The sequence below is a fragment of the Falco cherrug genome, chromosome 6 (genome assembly GCF_023634085.1).
Source record: "Falco cherrug isolate bFalChe1 chromosome 6, bFalChe1.pri, whole genome shotgun sequence".
Classification (NCBI taxonomy): Eukaryota; Metazoa; Chordata; class Aves; order Falconiformes; family Falconidae; genus Falco; species Falco cherrug.
This window is the reverse complement of record NC_073702.1, coordinates 28,039,631-28,057,742: the sequence shown is the minus strand read 5'-3', so window position 1 is coordinate 28,057,742 and position 18,112 is coordinate 28,039,631. Positions and strand designations below refer to the sequence as shown.

The 18,112-nt window shown below is 40.6% G+C and overlaps 2 protein-coding genes across 12 annotated transcripts in view; one reads left to right on the top strand and one right to left on the bottom strand.

The window, feature by feature from the left end:
• Positions 1-4: 4 nt before the first annotated feature.
• Positions 5-8,956, top strand: ITGB1BP1 (integrin subunit beta 1 binding protein 1). Of its 11 annotated transcripts, none has more exons than XM_055714180.1 (7): positions 5-52; positions 1,529-1,629; positions 2,542-2,620; positions 3,315-3,451; positions 4,664-4,756; positions 7,691-7,840; positions 8,572-8,956. In XM_055714180.1, the coding sequence occupies exons 2-7, from the start codon at positions 1,558-1,560 to the stop codon at positions 8,641-8,643; spliced, it is 603 nt and encodes a 200-aa protein (XP_055570155.1). In that variant the 5' UTR covers positions 5-52; positions 1,529-1,557; the 3' UTR covers positions 8,644-8,956. The 11 variants fall into 11 exon arrangements, with proteins under 11 accessions (XP_055570155.1, XP_055570157.1, XP_055570156.1 ...); XM_055714182.1 differs by having other exon boundaries at positions 34-52; positions 1,532-1,629; XM_055714181.1 differs by lacking the exon at positions 5-52 and adding an exon at positions 87-317 and having other exon boundaries at positions 1,532-1,629.
• Positions 8,957-9,237: 281 nt separating this feature from the next.
• The window catches only part of ASAP2 (ArfGAP with SH3 domain, ankyrin repeat and PH domain 2), a 96,378-nt gene continuing 87,503 nt past the window's right edge, over positions 9,238-18,112 (bottom strand). Inside the window, exons 26-28 of the mRNA XM_055714173.1 lie at positions 16,894-17,006; positions 12,854-12,976; positions 9,238-11,902 (exon numbers count right to left, since the gene is read on the bottom strand). Coding sequence (XP_055570148.1) covers positions 11,828-11,902; positions 12,854-12,976; positions 16,894-17,006 — 311 coding nt within the window. The 3' untranslated portion in view covers positions 9,238-11,827. The remainder of the gene's footprint in view (positions 11,903-12,853; positions 12,977-16,893; positions 17,007-18,112) is intronic.

The window sequence follows — 18,112 nt, the reverse complement described above, 5'->3', positions numbered from 1 at the left end:
CGCGCCTGCGCCGCGACCCGGAAGCGGAAGGGTGGGCGCGCGGCGGGCTGAGGTGAGGGGCCGGTCGGCTGGGGGCGCGCAGCGGGTGCGGGCTGCCGGGGAGGCGGGGGAGGCCGCGGCAGCGGCGCCGGGTGGAAGGAGCCGAGGCGGAGCGTCCCCGGGAGGCGGGGGGGTGCCGCAGAGGAGCGCTCGGCCCGCGGCTGCGGCGGCCAAACCGGCGCTGGGCGCTGCCCGCCCTGGCGGAGCCGCGTTCCCGCCGGGGCCCCGCCTCTCGCCTCTCCGTGGGAAGCGGCGTTGCCGTCGTTGCCGTCGATCAGGTTATCGTCTGGGGCTGGAGGGAGGAACGGGAGGGAAAGCCACGCGCGGGGCCGCCCTTCCTGGCTTCTCCGCGCCCGTCCCGCCGCAGCACCCGGCCTCGGGCAGGACCCGGCGCTTCCCGCGGCCGCGGGGGGAGGGGCGCACCGCAGGGAACGCGCTATGGAGCTGCAGGAGCTCCCTAACCATCTACCGCGTTGGGAAAGCTCGTGAATTACTATCTGCTGAGTTGTGCCTTCCTCAGAGACGGCAGGCAGAATCAGCGAAGGGGGGGGCTGCTGGATCCGCGCTGGTGGCTGGAAGGAGCTCAGTGGGGTGCTGGGTGCCACGACTCCCTGGCAGCACAGCTTGTCGCGAAGGGTGGCTTTTGGTCTGCCAGAGACCAAGTGTTCGCTTAATGACAAACGCAGCAGCAGCCTGGGGACTGTAATCCAGCACTTCATCGCAGATCTAAGCTCCTCCTTATGCATCTTCCATTCTTTTCTGCAGTGTCGGCTGTCTTCAGTAGGCTGTCTGCCTCCTCTGTCCTCTTCCGTCCACCTGCTTAGCATGTCTGAAGCCCTGTAATTAAAATATTCTTCTGTGAAGCTGGGAAATAGGGGTTTTGTGCTCCTGCTTTTTGACACGGGCCAGCCAAATGTTAAGCAACTGAAAGCAGTAGAGCAGATACAGGAAAAATACTTCTGGAATACACTCGGAACTCCCAGTAAATCAGTTCTAAGGCACTAAATATAACATCCTTCTTGCTTGGAGTTTTCAGGAACATGTTAAGTAGTAATGGCTGCTCAGAGAAGTATTACAGTCAGTAGTTTTTCAGAAGTAGGTTTTTTTTAATGGGAGCATAATCTTTGGAGCAGGGATTGCATTGGATGCATTTTGCAGGGCACTTAAAAATCATTAATGCTTTCAAGTGATACTATACATTTTAAGTTTTGTCTCGTTTCTGAATCTGCATCAATAGAAACTGACCTTTGCAATAGTCTGTAAAGTCGGTAGCAGCATTTTTTTGATTAATCAGAGGACAGGGAAGTTTTAGCAGAGAGGTTGAGGGACTTGCCACAGTCACACACAGAGCGCACCAGAGGAACATTGCTACTTCGGTTCTCAAATCCTTTATAAATTTCCAGGTTTTGTCCACAGTTACTCTGTTGTTTGCCAGGAACTCCTTCCCTTGATGGTATGACAAGCATTAATTTTTATTTTTCCTACCTAGAAGATCTTCCTTGATCCAATTATGAAAAAATGTTTAGAAAAGGAAAAAAACGACACAGCAGCAGCAGCTCACAAAGCAGTGAAATCAGTACTAAAAGCAAGGTAAGCTGAATTTAGTATATACTCTGTTTATGGAAGCACTTTTGTTTGTACCAAGCTGACAGTTCAGTGGTTCGCTTGCACTGATGGTAGGGTATGTTTCCTATATAGGATATAAAATGCCATGTTCCACAAGGACAACTTTCTACTTCTGCTGTTCCTCAGATTGTCTTATGAGAGTTAAACCCCCCCTACTCGTTGTAAAGCCCTTGCATTCTGAGATGACTGCTCGATTGCTTCCACAGTGAAGCCCACAAGAGTTTATGGCAGCACATAGTGAGTGAGGTTTGGAGGAAAAAGTAGTACGTTTGTTCTGTAGTGCTAAATACTGTCGTTAAGAAGATGCCTGGTGCTAGGTACCAAGAATTAGTTTATTCTTCAATACTAGTTGGTTACTCAGGATCTCTAAAAAGTATTCTTCATTTTGAATAATGTGTCCATTTTGTCTGATAGGTTTTGGAATGATCATTTGAATATTCTGGATTTTCCAAGGTGCCGTTTCACTTCCCTTGCACTGCTATGCTATTCCAAGCATTGGTGACAAGCATGTAGTTGTCAATTTCTTCAAGTTAAGATGCAGTACCAGAAAAGTCTGGACATAACCTTAAGGTTCATTTTCTCTTTTTCTTTTATTTCCTCCTTCTTTCAGAATATTTGTGGACTTCTCAAGGGTTCCTGCTGTTTTTGTATCAATCTAATCTACACTGAGGCAGAAAGATAACTTCAGGAAAGAAATAGGTGTTGTTGTTTTTTTTCTCCTCATTTTGCAGTGCTGCTGAAGTAATTAGAACGTAAACACTAATTTATTTTTTTTTAAAAAAGAGTTGAGGCAGGGTATCTAAAAGTGAGTTTTTAATATGTTCTCAGTAACTTTCTGATGATCCCGATTTTTAATTTTTTATTTATTTTTTGTAGTCTGTAGATTCCAGTCTTGGGGGACTTTCCAGGTCTAGTACTGTGGCTAGTCTAGATACAGACTCCACGAAAAGTTCAGGTATGTAATCGCAGTTTGAGCAGATACTTGTGGAGCAGGATTAACTTTATGTGTGTTCATATGAAAAAGCAGAGAATGGAAAGGGTTAAAATATGTATTTTTAATAATTGTGAGTGACTCTGTAGGTAGCCTGTTGACTAATGTATGCATAGCTCTAGGCTTCTAAAACATTAATAATGATTCATCTAGGATTATGTCACTGTTTTCAAAGTAAAGTGTCTGAGTAAGAAAAACTTAGTTGCAGTACCAGTCACGGCATAAATCTGGTGTAACTTTTTGGAAGCTATGTTTCTTGCTTTTACATTTGCCCTGAAATAATGGAAATAAGATTTGATTTCACCTGTTCTTGCTCACTAGATCACAGTGTGTCACTGTTGGACCAAATAGTTCATTTAAAACAAATCTATATAGAAAAGGAGAACCAGCTGATTCAAGGTTGTCAACTAAAAATGTGAATTAGTATAAACAACACTGTATCACAGATTCATATGAAACTGTTGCCTTTTCCAAGGACTGTTGTGAATCGACCCAGGACAGTTCATTAAGGAGATGATTTAATATACTGTGGTAAAGTTTAGTGTTTGATGAAAGTCAGCAAAAATTACGCAATTTAATGTTAGTTCCATTGGCACCAATTAGAATAGTGTTACTGTTCTGGAATTCTTCAGAATTGCTTTGTTTTATTTTGTTGCAGGACAAAGCAATAGTAATTCTGATACGTGTGCAGAATTCAGAGTTAAATATGTTGGTGCCATTGAAAAATTGAAACATAATGAGAGCAAAAGTCTTGAAGGGCCATTGGACTTGATAAATTACATAGATGTTGCACAGGTAAGTGGGTTACAAAAGACAATACCAACAACATCAGAACACTAAGCTTTTAGGCGTATTTCTTTCGTATTATCATGTGATCTGACATCTTTTTATGTAAATTTTAGACTTACTAGAATGAAGTAGCTTACTTTAAAAAACATTGTTATGAATCTCAAAAGCTGTCACACAATTCCATCCTACTGAGTAACTGGAGAAGGTGCACCCAAAAAGCAGTTTTGAAGAAGCAGGCTCAGGGCGAAGGCACTTCTCGTGAGTCATTACTGTATAAGTAGCCCACTTGAAAGTTGTTATATTGTCTTGAAAGTTGTTGTATTGTCTTCAGTGCTGTTAGAATTACTATCCAGGAAATAATACCTCCTCCAGATTTCCTCAGTACTGTAGAAGTTTTCCCATAGAGGAAAATGTCAAATTTCTGCTTACAATCACTTATGAACCCATGACCAAAAAACTTGAGTAATATTTGGGTCGTCCTTGCCAAAGTGTGGTTACCTGTACTTACTTTTGTGCTGAAAGCCGTAACTGGTTGTTCTCATTATGTAGGTGATTGTCTGTATCTTCAAAAGCACAGAATGTCTGTTTATCTTACAGCAACTTGACATTTCAAGTACCTGAATATACACTAAAACTCTTTTTACATAACAAAATTGCTGCCAGTGTGGAACATAGATCACCCAGGGTCAGCGCAGCATGCCAGGGCACACGTTATTTCTCAGCCCATCTGATTTGTCCACAGGGCCAAACTCCCCCTGAGATGATCAGTTCCTTTCTGGAATCATGTAATATTTAGAACACAACAGAGTATTTCAGTTGGAAGGGACCCACAACGATCACCTAGTCCAACTGCCTGACCACCTCAGGGCTGATCAAAAGTTAAGCGCATGTTGTTAAGGCCATTGTCTAAATGACCCTTAAAAAGTGACAAGCTTGGGGCATCGACCACCTCTCCAGGAAGCCTGTGCCAGTGATTGACCACCCTCTTGGTAAAGAAATGCTTCCTCATGTCAAGTGTAAACTTCCCCTAAACATTTTTCACATAATGTTAAGAGATGGGAGGAGTGCAAGTGTGGCAGGCAGACTCCACGCAGCAAGATACGAGCCGGGTCAGTGATGTTGCTGATTCTGTAGGCATAAACACATTTTCTATTATGTATCTTCATTGTTCACGTTCTTCTGTCTGCACTAAAGGCTTTTGTTTGTTTCCCTCCAAAGCAAGATGGAAAGTTACCTTTTGTTCCAGGTGAAGAGGAGTTTATTATGGGAGTTTCCAAATACGGCATTAAAGTTTCAACATCTGATCAGTATGTAAGTGACTCACAACAAACTGTCTTTTTGGTGAGAGTTGGAAAGTTGCTTTTATTTTTTTCACTGACAGATGAACTGTTTGACCAAAATGTCACTTCAGGCTTTAAGCAAAAGTCAAAGAAACAGACAAAAAAAGCTCTCACAGCAGCACTGCTTAATGTTGTTATCTCCTCAGGGCTCTGTATTTCCTAGTTGGATTGATTTGGCTTAGGACAAAAATCCATCCCTTTTGAGATAGAGCACCAGACAGAAGGCAAGCAAGCCCTTCTGCTCTTTGGGCGCACCTTTCTCTCTCTGTAGTTGTCCTGCCATCCTCTCATGTGGAAGAGCAGCATGACTCTGGTGGCCAAGACCGCTCCTCAGCCTGAGTTAGTAATGCAGTTCCTGTGCAGTTGTGGAGAGGAGAAAACAAAGCATGGGGCTTTTTTTCAGTAATACTTGAGTTATATTCCTCTTTAAAGTTCCAGCCTTGCACCCCTAATCCAAGAGTGTGAGTTTGCTGCAGCATTAAAGCCTCATGATGCCGCTTTATTGACCAAGCCTATTTTTCGTTTGCATCGTTTCTTACAAGTAGTTTATTTTCCTTTAGTGCACTTCCAAGTAGCTTTTTTTGCTAAAAATAAATAATCCGGTCTCTTCCCCAGGGCCCTCTAGTTGCCTTTGTGTAGCTTTGTATTGCAGCCGTGTGGTTTCTTTCTGGTGGCCCTCAGGGCCCCAAATACCATAAATACTTGGCCTTGATGATGTCATGACCCATCAACAACCCAGGAATGCCTGTTAGTACAAGCCTCGAGTATGAGGACGGTGAATAGCATTGCTCAATAGCTGAATACTCTGAAGAGAACCAAAAAGTTTCCTTTGGTCCCCTCAGAAAACACCACGCTTGTTTCCAGTGCCTGGGAGGAAGTGTAGTAGTTGTTACTCGAACTTTGAATTCTTTCGGGTTCTGTTTTTGCTGTCTTCCTAAATTGTTAATTCTCATTAAGAACATAGGTTACACTGTTATTTGAATTCCTTTGTACTTTGATAAAGATCAAATAGGTATTTTTAAGACTTTTATCCATCATTCTTCCGTCTTTAAGCTGAAAGCATGCACAAGCTGATAAAGCCTTCTGTGATTAAGCTAGCTTGCACTGGCATTTTATTGCACTGCATTCTACTTCCCAAATTCTGGCTTTTTGCATCTTTTGTCATGGCGGACATTTAGTTTGTCCTTTAGTGTGTTAGTCCACGTAACTTTTCATAGAGCTCCAAGATGGGAAGGTTTTCTCTGCGTTCATACAGAGAATTCAGTCTTTTATGACTTTGGGGGAAAGGCCAATTCTGTGATTTGTAGATGTTTTTGCAGGTGAATAGGCAGCTATTTATTTCAGATGCCAAAAAGAGAACGGATTGCAGGATACAAATGTTTTCCTCATGGATTTCAGCCCGTGTTTGAGAAATTATTTCATTAGTGACCTAAATATGTACAGATATATAATTCACTGGTACATTTCCATTGTCGGTGGATGCAACCGTTAGAAACCAAAGGTGAAGTATTTACATAAGTCACAGAGTCTTTGCCCGCCTTCACATTCCATTTGTGTGTGCTTGTACGTTATATGTCTGTACATACACTTATGGCACAGTTTGTCCACCTGTCACCTCATTTCTCTCTCAGATGTGAAATCCCCTCAGAGCCAAATACTGGAAGGAGGGAAGGAAATGAATTTGTACAGAGTGACTGCGTACTTAACAGAATTCTATCCTCCCTCTTTTAGTGGTAATCCACATGCACATTAGCACTGTAGCAAGTTCCAAGCAAGTAACTAAAAAATTACAAGCAGTTTGGAGCAAAATCATGGCATCTTTCATACAGAGACTGGAGAGTTGATCCACTAAGTTCCGTGTCAGCTCCAGCTGCCTTCAGTATGGTACGATGGTGACGGTATGAATATTGTGATTGTCGAGTGAATGTTTTCATTCATTTCATTCACGAGTGATGGAGATGTTCTTTGGCAAGGTGATCTCAGGAGCTCTGACAGAGGCTTCTCCCTTCATGGTTTCATAGTAGGGATCAATCTCACTGTCCATTTTTACAGCTTCTATATCGAAATGGGCATTTCTTTAGACCCTTCAGCTGCTGGCAGGGACAAGGTGTTTGATGCCGTGAACATGGAAAACGAGCTGTATGGAAGCCGTAAGACCCTAGAGGTGGTATGACTGGAGTAAACCAGATGAGCCTTATTGGCTGGGTAGGATGGCTTGAGAAGAAAGGCTTTGTGTAGGGTAGGTCTGCAGACCTTGCACTGGATGACATCAACCAACCTTTGTGGAATGGCCAAGATCAGAACTGTTGGGACTGTGCTGAAACCCTGCAACTGCAGTGTGGAGAAGTCTCCTGGACTAGATCTCTGCCAGAGTCAGGATCCATGCTGTGGCCAGAAGTGGCCTGGCTATATCCGCATGGCTACCCACCCCCAAAGCAACTAACCTTGTCCATGCCCTCTTCTGGGAACAGGGGAACAGTTTCTCATGCATACGCTTCCTGGAACAAAGGCAGGGGATTGTCTAGAAAAATACTGTAAAAGCAGAAAGTTGTTTTAAGTTACCTCTGTGCCAGAGGTACAGTGTACCACCGGTCCTACTCACAGAGGGCGAGTGAGGACAGGTTGGAACCCGATGTGTGCTTCTGCAGTATGGCCAGGAATAGAGTCCATATATGAATGCAATTCTAAAACAGAAGCAAAAATTAAAGCTAAAACTGTGTTAGACCAACACTTATTTTTTTAAAATGTTGACTACACTCTCATTTAAAAAAATTGTAATTTTGCCAAGGAATACTCTTCTCGGTAAAGAAGTATTCTTTTGTAGGAGACAGAATTAAATCAGGTGGAAAACTGAAATAGCTGTTGCAGTGTTCCAGAGTAACTTTTATTTGCCACATGGTTTCAGGATGTGTTACATAGGCATGCTCTCTATTTAATTGTACGGATGGTCTGCTATGATGATGGTCTGGGAGCAGGAAAAAGTTTACTGGCTTTGAAGACAACAGATGCAGCCTCTGAAGAATGCAGCCTCTGGGTATATCAGTGCAATAGTTTGGTAAGAGTTTATGTTTAAAGTATTTAATTTAGGTATCAGTATTTTGATTGTAAAGGGAGATTCTAAAACCCAAGGCCCTTGTGAAGGCTTTTTGGCAGAAGGGGAATTGCTCAATCGGAAGAGAGCATAAACCTGGGGAGAAAAACCCTGCTGACTGCATTTGATCAGCTTTGAGGAAAAATATTTCCATTCCCTAAAATTGCTAATGAATGTACACGCCAGAGAAAGCTCTTTGCGATTTCAAGAGTGCTGATGTAGCTGCTAAGGACAACCCTCTGTATTTTCAAAGACAAAAACCTTTTAAGATCGGACAGGGCAGGAACAGATCAAGTTAACAATTCTGGTAACAGAGCATGCATTCATAGTTATAAGGAAGGGAAGCGATCCTTTCTTAAGAGTAGGAGAATTCATTGTCAGGATACTTTTAAGACACACACCCTTAGCAGCACTGGGGGAACACATGAACTGACTTTCTGAATGCTGGTATCATGCTATGATGAAAGCTAACAACTCTGACTTGTTTCAAAAGAGCTCATTTAAAACAGCTTCCCACATGTCATCGCAGACCACAGAAATCAAATTAGATGTCATTGTGCTACTCCACTTTGCATGTCTGCCTAAAGAATGATAAAGGCCACATTGCGCTTTAAATGAGTTTTGAGACATTTAGAGGTTCTTCAGAAAGTGTTAATATGTGTGTTTGGGTGTGTTTTTTTGTTTTTTTTTTTTAGGAACAAGCACAAGCTATTTGCAAAGTGTTATCTACAGCCTTTGATTCAGTTTTAATGTCAGAGAAGTCCTGATTTTCCTCAGCAGCACGTGACAGTGCAGTACAAGAGGCCTCTGCATAGGGACAAAACAGGGCTCCTCTGTGATACCGCAGACCGGCTGTAGCTATACACAAACCTAGAAGAGATTTGCTGTGCAAACAAGAGCCATGCACCACTGCACATGGTACTTTGTCATGCCCCAAACGTGACTTGAAGGAATTATACCATCTTCGGTTTCCAGGATAATAGAAAATTTTATATTTAACATTATTTTTTTCCTAAATTGTGTTTTGTATATTAATGTCAATATTGTAGAAATGTAAAATAAAACTGACACTTGCTTCTATCTCTTTGTCTGAAAAAGAATTTGTTAATATAAGCTTCACTTCTGCTTAGCCTAGATACTAGAACAAAACGAGAGCAAAGCGATAATAGGTAGCTGTTTGGTTATTTACACCTCTAATTTCATCTTAGGTGTGCTGTCTACACAGTTTCTATGTTCAACTAAAAATCCAGAAGACGTAGCACTTGAGCAAAAAAATGTACTTGTTTGTATTTCTCCTTTATATGTCAAAAGGAACAATATTGCCTAAGCAATGCAGAGTAACAGAAGAGACGTAGCCAAAGTGATTTTAAAAGTAGTTTTATTTTTCCAGACATTTGACTGGTTAACAAGAGTAAAATTTATTAATCATGCTCTAATTATAAATCACTGCATCCAGGACATTGAAAATAAGAGTTGATTTTAGGTTATACAATATGTACAGTTGCTCTGCAACTAAAGAAAATAAAAACAACTGAATTGAATATTATACATCTCATAGCATTCTAAGCTGCATTTTAAGTGTCACTTGCTCCTTTTTAAACAGTTAACACAGCAACCTAATAGTCTGTCTATTAACAGGGTTTTTTTGAATCATTATTTTAATCAGATTTGAAAAGTTGTATGAAATATGCCAAAATTTTGGACTTAAAATTCTTAATTTTATATTATAAATAGATATCTACAGGCTCTAGAATTTCTTTTTCCCTCTGCCAGAGGAGCAAACTTTGAGAAACATGGAAAAATCGAGGGGTAAATTTTGTTTAGCTGCTCTTTATTGGTCCTCAAGATTGTAGCTGTATGCACTGTTAGTGCCGTTATGTTGTGTTCTACAAGTTTCCTGGTTTCTAAGTGACCAGGGAAGAAGGCTGTGATACTTTAAAGTGTATTCCTCTTCTAGCAGAACTCAAGGAAAATTTGCATCGTTTAACTTTACGAGTTGTTACATACACTATAAGATTCTGTGTTAAAAATACTGTACATTAGGAGATCTGTGCAAAATAATATGCCCATTTACTCTCTAGACTCTATCAGGGATAGAAACATACAAAATAGTGTTGCAAACTGAACATATCAGTAAGTGAATAAAACTGTAGTGCTAAACTATTACTCTATGGTTTTACCGGGAACTTTGAAAATACAGACTAATTTGCTTCAACTTGCAACAAAAATATCTTGAAACATTCCAGTTTGTTCCCCATTTATTACTGCAGCAACAGCATCTAGGAAATCAAAGTTATGCATGGACTTGGCTGTACCCACACTTTCGAGAGGCTGTCAACCAACTGTACCATGTAGGAAAGGCAATACAAGGTAAGATCAGTGTTGCTCTTCCAGCACTAACGCAACGGGATTTTTTCTCCACATAAGCATATATGGTGCTGGCCCATTTTCCATTCCGTTCAGTATGAAATGGCCAATTTAAACACCATTTGTCAGAAATTCAAAGTTCTCTTGATAAATCTAGAGATACAATATTCACAAAATGTGATCAAAGCCAATGTGACCTAGACATCAGTTTTTTTTATTCTATGCCATCAGTTGTTTTCCTGTAGCATAAGCAAAACCTGGTACAATTTCACAATATACAAACATCAAAATGACATCATTTTGGTGTTGGTGTTTTGTATTCCATCAACCAACTATGAACTATCCATGGCCTAGCCTTTTTTTTTTTTTTTTTCCACAAATTATTAAAACAAATTTAACAGTGTAGCTACCATATATGTGGGTATATTATATAAATACAGAGTGAGCGAGCAAACTATCATTGTTTGCAAGGTAGTGGCACACAAACTTTATAAAACGGAACATAACGTAGCGTACTTGTGAGGTGTCTGATACCCTATTGACCAAGGATAATTATCTTAAGTGTTCCACCAAATATGTTCTCTCTGTGAACACATTGCTGGATGATTTAAGAAAATTCAAGAATTTAAAAACAAAGTCTAATCACTATAATGAGACAAGTGTAAGAAATGCTCTGCAATCCATCATCATAGTTGAGTACATTTCAGGAAGTGCAGTTTTCATATCCTTGAGTTAATGTAGTAACTCGTTAATATTGCCATAGTTTAGTTAGCCAGCAGTAGTCACATTAAATGACCGAAATGGATGTAACGTACATAAAGAACATTCAAAAAACAGGTTCTACACACGTGCAGCATAGAAAAATGAAACAGTCTCAAGCTCACAAAATTAGAACTAGGAAGTTCAACGACTAACACAGATTTCAGATAACTTTACGCAAATATCTACATCCGTTCTGAAAGAAAGAAGTTTCTCTTGTGGTAAACTGAAATACTTTTTTGCTTTTACCTGGCCAAAGACACCCGATTAAAAGTTTCTTCTACAATTGTTGACATCCTGGATGACAGCCAGTGTGGCAAGATGCTGAAGTCCTTTTAGAACTATGCAGCAGCTCGCGTGTTTTGGTTCCAACACTTCAAATGGCACTGAGTGTTGGATAAACTCACTGCCCTGTTAGATGCACACGATTTCTTTGACTGGGGAAGCAACACTGAACTGTGGTACTGTCATGTTACAGAAGGGAGAGTAAAATTACAGTGAATTGATTGAAAAGAACAGTCATAATGTTGTGATGTTCACACACTTAGATGGATTTTGATTGTTAAAGCTTTTCAGTTCACCTTGAAAAATACAGGAAGAATTGTTTTCTTTAAAGTGTAAACTGCTCACAAGAAGTTTTCACATAGAAAAAGTTTTAGAAGTCCCAAAATCAGAATGATGGCAATAAAAAAGTAAGCTACAGTACCTAGGACTTGGGCAGTGCTCTGGCAAGGCATCTGCAGATAGGTAGATGAAATGAAATAGAGCAAAACATATTTCTGTGACCGCTGGAAATGAGAAATGTCTCCACTTATCAGTAGCAATTTAGTCAACAATAAAGTGCACAAATGATACAGGGAAAGCTCCTTTCCGACTGGGATCTCCATCAATATGACCAATCTGAAAGAGTCCAGATATTTTTCAAGTTAATTTCAAAACGCTATTTCAGTCACACCAAAATGAATACCAGTCACCTTCCTGCCTATAACATGCAAGCCTCTCCCTACATATTTTTTGCAGTAGTGGTGTTTTTCTTTTGTGAAGAGGAAAATTCAGTCCTACTGGGTGCACTCATTTTTCAGCTATAGACGTGTCTTTTTTTTTTTCTAAATTCAAATGTTTTATCCAGTTCTTTGAAAGTAACACCTCTTAATGCAGTATACTGCTGCACCATTTCAGTGCATTCTGTAATGCCTCACAGCCCATGTTCTGCCTCTGTTAAGTTGCTTTTTTCCCCCACTTACCAATCACCGAAAGGTAAAAGGATAGATGAAGCTTCAACAGTTTTGGGTTTTACATGCATCTATTTGTGTTTCTGCAGCATTATTGTCAACTTAGATGCAATTTGAAGTTCTATTCTTTGTTAGCTAACAGAGTAATGCAAGTATTTTCATGTGTAACAATTTCCCAAGACTTTGTAGCTGGTGAGAACCTGGGATGTAAATAGTTGAGATGGTTTCCCAGCTCAAATAGACCATTTCTCCCTCTCAGTCAGCTGATGAGTTAGGACAATACAAAGCTGTCTTCTGAGGCCCACCACCCAGCATCTGGAACAGTAGCAGATTCTTAATTCACTGACACCTCACCCCAAGAATTTCCTGAATCACACAGACCATGTCCCCTGTGTATTGTGAACCTCACTAATCAGGTTTGGTTTTTTCTGAATGAGAAAAGCTGAAAATTTGTCTGGTTTGATTTTTTTTGAGCAAATGAAATGTCTGGAATCAGGTTCCCATGAGATGAAACTTTTCTTGTTATTTGGAAAAACAGCAGGGGACCTTCTGAAGTCAGTGTCAACCTCTAGATTTCATTTCTTTCCAAGTGTGTTGATAGAAAATGCAAAACACTCACCCACCACTCCTGATCTTCTTCACCATCAACCACGATAATATCTCCCTCCGAAAACGTAAGCTCATCTGGGTTATCTGCTACACAGTTGTAAATTGCTTTTACTCTCTTGGGTTTAGTTTTTGACTGAAATATAAAAATATGTAAATGTAAAAAGCAATATAGCAGAGAAGAGACAGAAGAGACTTAGAGCTGGTCTATAGGAAGCTTCAGAACTGCTTCAAACTGCTACTTTTCATAGGTTAGAGTTCAGCTGTATCTTTTACGCTGGGTGCTCATGCTTCAGGCTGAATTTGGCAGCACCCAAAGCCTTTTGGAACCAACGGCACCTCCAACAGGGGCCAGGTTCCCCTTAGCAATCTTCCACTATGACTCATCCAAACCTGTCCTCAGAGCTGTGTATCACAGCAGTGAGAATGATTTCATGCAGGAGGCAGGCTGATCAAGTTCAAGTGCTACACAGCAAGTGTAACAGCACCAGCATTATCAGAAAGAGGCTTGAGCCACCTGCCAGTATGCCCCTTCTTAATTTGCTAAACCCATTTCAGCAGTGTACAAACCCTCCGAAACATCCTCTGCCTCTCTGTAGTGCTTTGAGGACTGCAAGCTACAGGAGTGTGGTTTGGCAACTCTTCTAATACGTAAGTTTAATAAGAAGTTGCAATACTCCAATATTGCAGTGGGACTCCAATCCTAGTTGGGTTCTGTTTGAAGTGATGCTGAAATTGTTTTGCTCTGCTATCACAGTATCCACTGTCCTAATCTCATACCCCTCTCGGTGCAACCCAAGCCTTCTGCTACTTTTGTTTTCAGCCTCCTCATTCTCTATTGCTGACTGACAATAATGCTACCTACCTAGTCTTTCCATGCAAGGAGTGAAGAGGCACAGGACCTGGAGGCAGGGCATAAGTTCCTACCATGAGTCCACCCTTTTCCCCTCGTTGCCCCAGCCACAGCCAGCAAAAATCTCTCCTTTCTACCCTAAGATGTGAGAGCAGAGCTGTAAGTGCCATTTAGATCCAGAAACAACTGTTAATGCAATGGGTGTATGGGACAGAGGCTCCAGATGGGATAAGGAAAAGAAGGTCTCATCACCATCCTGGAGACTCCCAGGCACCAGTCCCAGCCTCTAGTCAGGTCAGCCATGGAGCAGGAAGCTTGTAAGGAGAGAAGAGAGTCCACTCACAAGTCTGCTTCTTCCTACCAGCAAAATGCTCTGCTGAGGACAGTACTACCCAACAGCTTCTTAACGTGCCATTTTGTTAGAGCTGAGCGCCATGCAGAAAAAGGAGGATGTGTATGGGGAAGGAGAAGAGGTAGCATGATGTTATGCTCCTCTGTAACTATCCATTTGCATTTCAATATAAAAAACTGGCCCTGCCCAGACCAGGCATAACTTTAGGCTCCAGCTGTTGGGCACACCCTTGTGAGCTGGCAGCCTTGCACGGCATCAAGGCAATTTTGCCAGATGCTCCATCTCAGTCAAGTTACAGTTTGAACCACAGCCACCTTTTAGGTCAAAAAGGAAAAGCTTCACACCAGTACAACAGTGATATAACCACTAACTTCAAAGTACAGTAATTACAGGTATTTCTTGTTCTTTTGGAAGGCAAGGAAATGAAAATAGATCCCATTCCCAGAAGACTAAAAACTTCCAGGAAAGTTTCCCATGTATCTACAATATGGTTCCAAAAATCTAAAATATACATAGAAGAAAAAAAGATGCATCAGGAATTTCCATGTGAAAATTAGACTATTAGGCAAATGCACTGTATAGGAGATAAGCTGCTGGCTACATGCGCACGTCCAACTAGACCTCTTTTTTCTTTACTCTTCAGAAGTAAAGCACTTGTGCAATCATTTCCTAAACCTGGGCTGGCTTCTGGATCCTCTGGCAGGGTAAGGACTCAGCAAAAAAGCTGGAGTATAAGGCTAAATGGAGCGATTTAGCCAAAGTACTTTAGCTAGACTGATCTAGCTAAAAGCTCTTTAGCTGAGGGGCCCTTGACTAAATCTCAGCTAAGATGCTTTAGCTAGATTGATTTAGCTAAAGCACCTTAACTAGCACATACTCCCTAAGCCAGGTTTCCCTTAATTCTTTGTCCTATGACAGAAGAAAATCATCCAGCTGATTTTCTCAGTCTCACAAAATTCACCCTACTGAAGCCCTAGAGACACCTGAAGAGTCAGATCTGTTCTTCATATTACGTGCAATTAATATTAGACAGTGGAGATACTGACTGTTCCCTAGAAACTAGCCAGGATAGCTCATTTCATCATAACTAAAGCAATTTGTCCTATAAAACTAAAAAGGAGTGAACAAGATAGAGAAACTAATACAACTTTCATTTATACAGAAACCCAGGTAAACAGCCATTTCAGAACCAACGGATGTGTTCAGAGTATGTGGCCAATGCTCACACCTGAATCCCAGAAAACACAACAGAAATTGTGATAAGAGTTCAACAGCTTCACAAAATAAATATGGCAGTTCCCTCTGTGCACGTAAGCAAAAGGGATAGATATTCCATTTTACACTACTCAGACCGTTTTGTTTTCTTGTAGCCTAAAACATGGAAGTTGTTTTGATGCAAGAAAGACAGTAACTTGATTGAACAAGAGTGGGGGAGGCAAGAAAATAGAAGATTTTATACTCCCAACTAATGCAAGATGAACTCCGGATGCCTCCGTGGCTTTTCAGCATTATTATATGAGAAACAGCTAATAGTAGTTCTAAATGCTCAAGATAAACAAGCAAGGCTATGCACACAAATACACTGAAGTCTGTCCTGGAGAGCTATTATTTCAGTAGATGGGAAAATGGATGAAGGAAGAGAGGCAGAGAACTGAAGAAGGCAGGTCTTCTCGTTACAGCTCATTAATATGACAGTCGCAGAGCCACGAACAGCACATCTCCTACCTCTCAGTTTATTATTCACCCACTGAACCACACTCCTGCACAGAATGTAAAGCATGAAACAGCCCAGACGTAGTCACATACAGCGTCTCAGAAAGTATGGACTCTCACAAAGTATGGTGATTTACTTACTGCAGAGAAATACTGTTACGATCAAGCGTGTATGAATGTTTTATGTCTATCACACGAGAAAGCAACATAAAACGAGAGCAAGGACCAAAGATCTAGCTGAACTACACATAATGTACAGCTCACCTGACATATGGAAATGCATCCCTTTACCTACGCCAGTGTAAGAATACAGGTATTGACACTAACATGTGTGTTACCATTCATGGTCCTAGATTATAAATAAAAGAAGGCCACACAGTTGTATCAAGAGACCATCTAAATCCAGCATCTCTCTTCTAACAGTCACTGTAAGGCTGGGGGAGGGTGCAGAAGAAGAACATACAATACTTGCAGCCTTCCCCTTCAGCCACCTTCCAGCTGGGGATGTCTCAAGTCAGATGCGGTTTCTGTGTACTCACTAAGAGATTTCTCTCCTGTCACCCAATGAATGAAAGACAAAGAGATGCAAAGAGAATGAACCGCACAAAGAACCAGTTTATTTTGTTCTGAGCTTGACTCCTACTAGTCTTGTCTGAAACCATTTGATCTATTGATGCGAACAACTCTGCTAACTTATATTACAAAAGTAAGCACAAAAGCTCCCTTATTACTTACTTCACTGAAGGTTAAGAATGAAGCTACGTATGATCTACAAGTGACTCACTCACCAAGCTCACCTACAAGTAACTAACTTATGAAGCTTACATACCTTCAGCAAGTTATACCATACATTCTGTACATTGTGTTGGTCACATTTGGACAACAAGTAAAGAGCCATCTTTTCTTTGCTTTCTCTTTGGGTTTTGTTGGTGGCTTTTTTTTAAATTTAAAATTGCATACTATCATATAGCAAATGCAAGAAAAGCACAGTTTTCATAAATAATTAGCACAGTCATGCACATATTTAACACAGGATACGGGTTTTTTATTTTTCATGACTCTCACACTTTCTCCATAACAGGATACACTATTATATCAACACCGTGTCTGACAGAAACCTAGATTGTCTACTTACTATTTGTGATTTCCTTGGCATTGGTGCTGGTGGCTGGATCTGTGCCAAAGTATTTGTTGTAGAACCAGTTTGTGTTACTGGAATTTCACATACAGAAGATGACTCTCCTGCTCCTAAGGTAAGTAAAACAAGTAAATTTTAGGCATGCTTTAAAATAACAGTAAAAGTGATTCTACAAATTGAAACCAAATTAATTATTCTTTAAAAGATACAAATAATTTTATATCCCACAAGTATTTCATTTTTTAATGGTTCCTTCAAAATAAATGAACAGAATTTTTCTATCCTTTTCCTTACCAAAACAGGCCTGTTTTCCCAAAGACAACTGCCTAAGACCTTTAATACTGCAGACATGCTAAAAGAGAAAAAAGCCTATGACACAGATGAGAGCAGAACCAAATATTCCATTTCCCCATTTGCTCACTACAGACTGTGCGCTTTCAGCACCCTTCTTTCCTAGTAAAGACCATCATTATCAAGATGCTGTATCCTTCACAGGAGACTCCTGACACAGATGGCAAATAGTCATTAGCAAATTCCCCTTCGGTATGTCAAGCAAAACAAGAAAGAATCACAGTAAAACCCAATGAAACTAATAGATACAGTGGAAAGTAGGAGAAATTCCACTACAAACACCACAGAATCCACACAACTTTCCTTTGGACATTTTATTAATATGACATTAATGTAACGTCCCAAAGTAGTAGTTACTTTGAACAATGAAAAGTGCAGAATGAATAATGAACTCTGAATTCTGTTCATTATAATGAAAAGACAGATACTGATCTGCAATTTAATTACAAGTGACATTATATGAGCTTTGGATTTTCAAACTAGAAACACATCCTTCTATTCTAAAAGGTGTATCTGCTACCTTGTTTATGACACATGCAAATAAGAGAGTAAACTAAGGTTTTCATAATGCATCCTTTGTTTGAGTGGGATTTAGGTGAGGTTAGGAAAGATAAAGCCCAACTGGAATTGAATCTGGCAAGGGATGTCAAAGACAACAAGAAATGCTTCTGTAAATACACAGGTAACTAAAGAAAATTTAGGGAAAATGTGGGTCCATTGCTCAATGAGATGAGGATCTGGTTACACAGGGCATGGAAAAGGCTGAGAAACTGAATGCCACTTTTGCCTCAGCCTTTACTAGCAAGAATGGTCTTCAGGAATCCCAGGTCCCAGAGACCAGGGGGAAATCTGGAGCAAGGAAGTG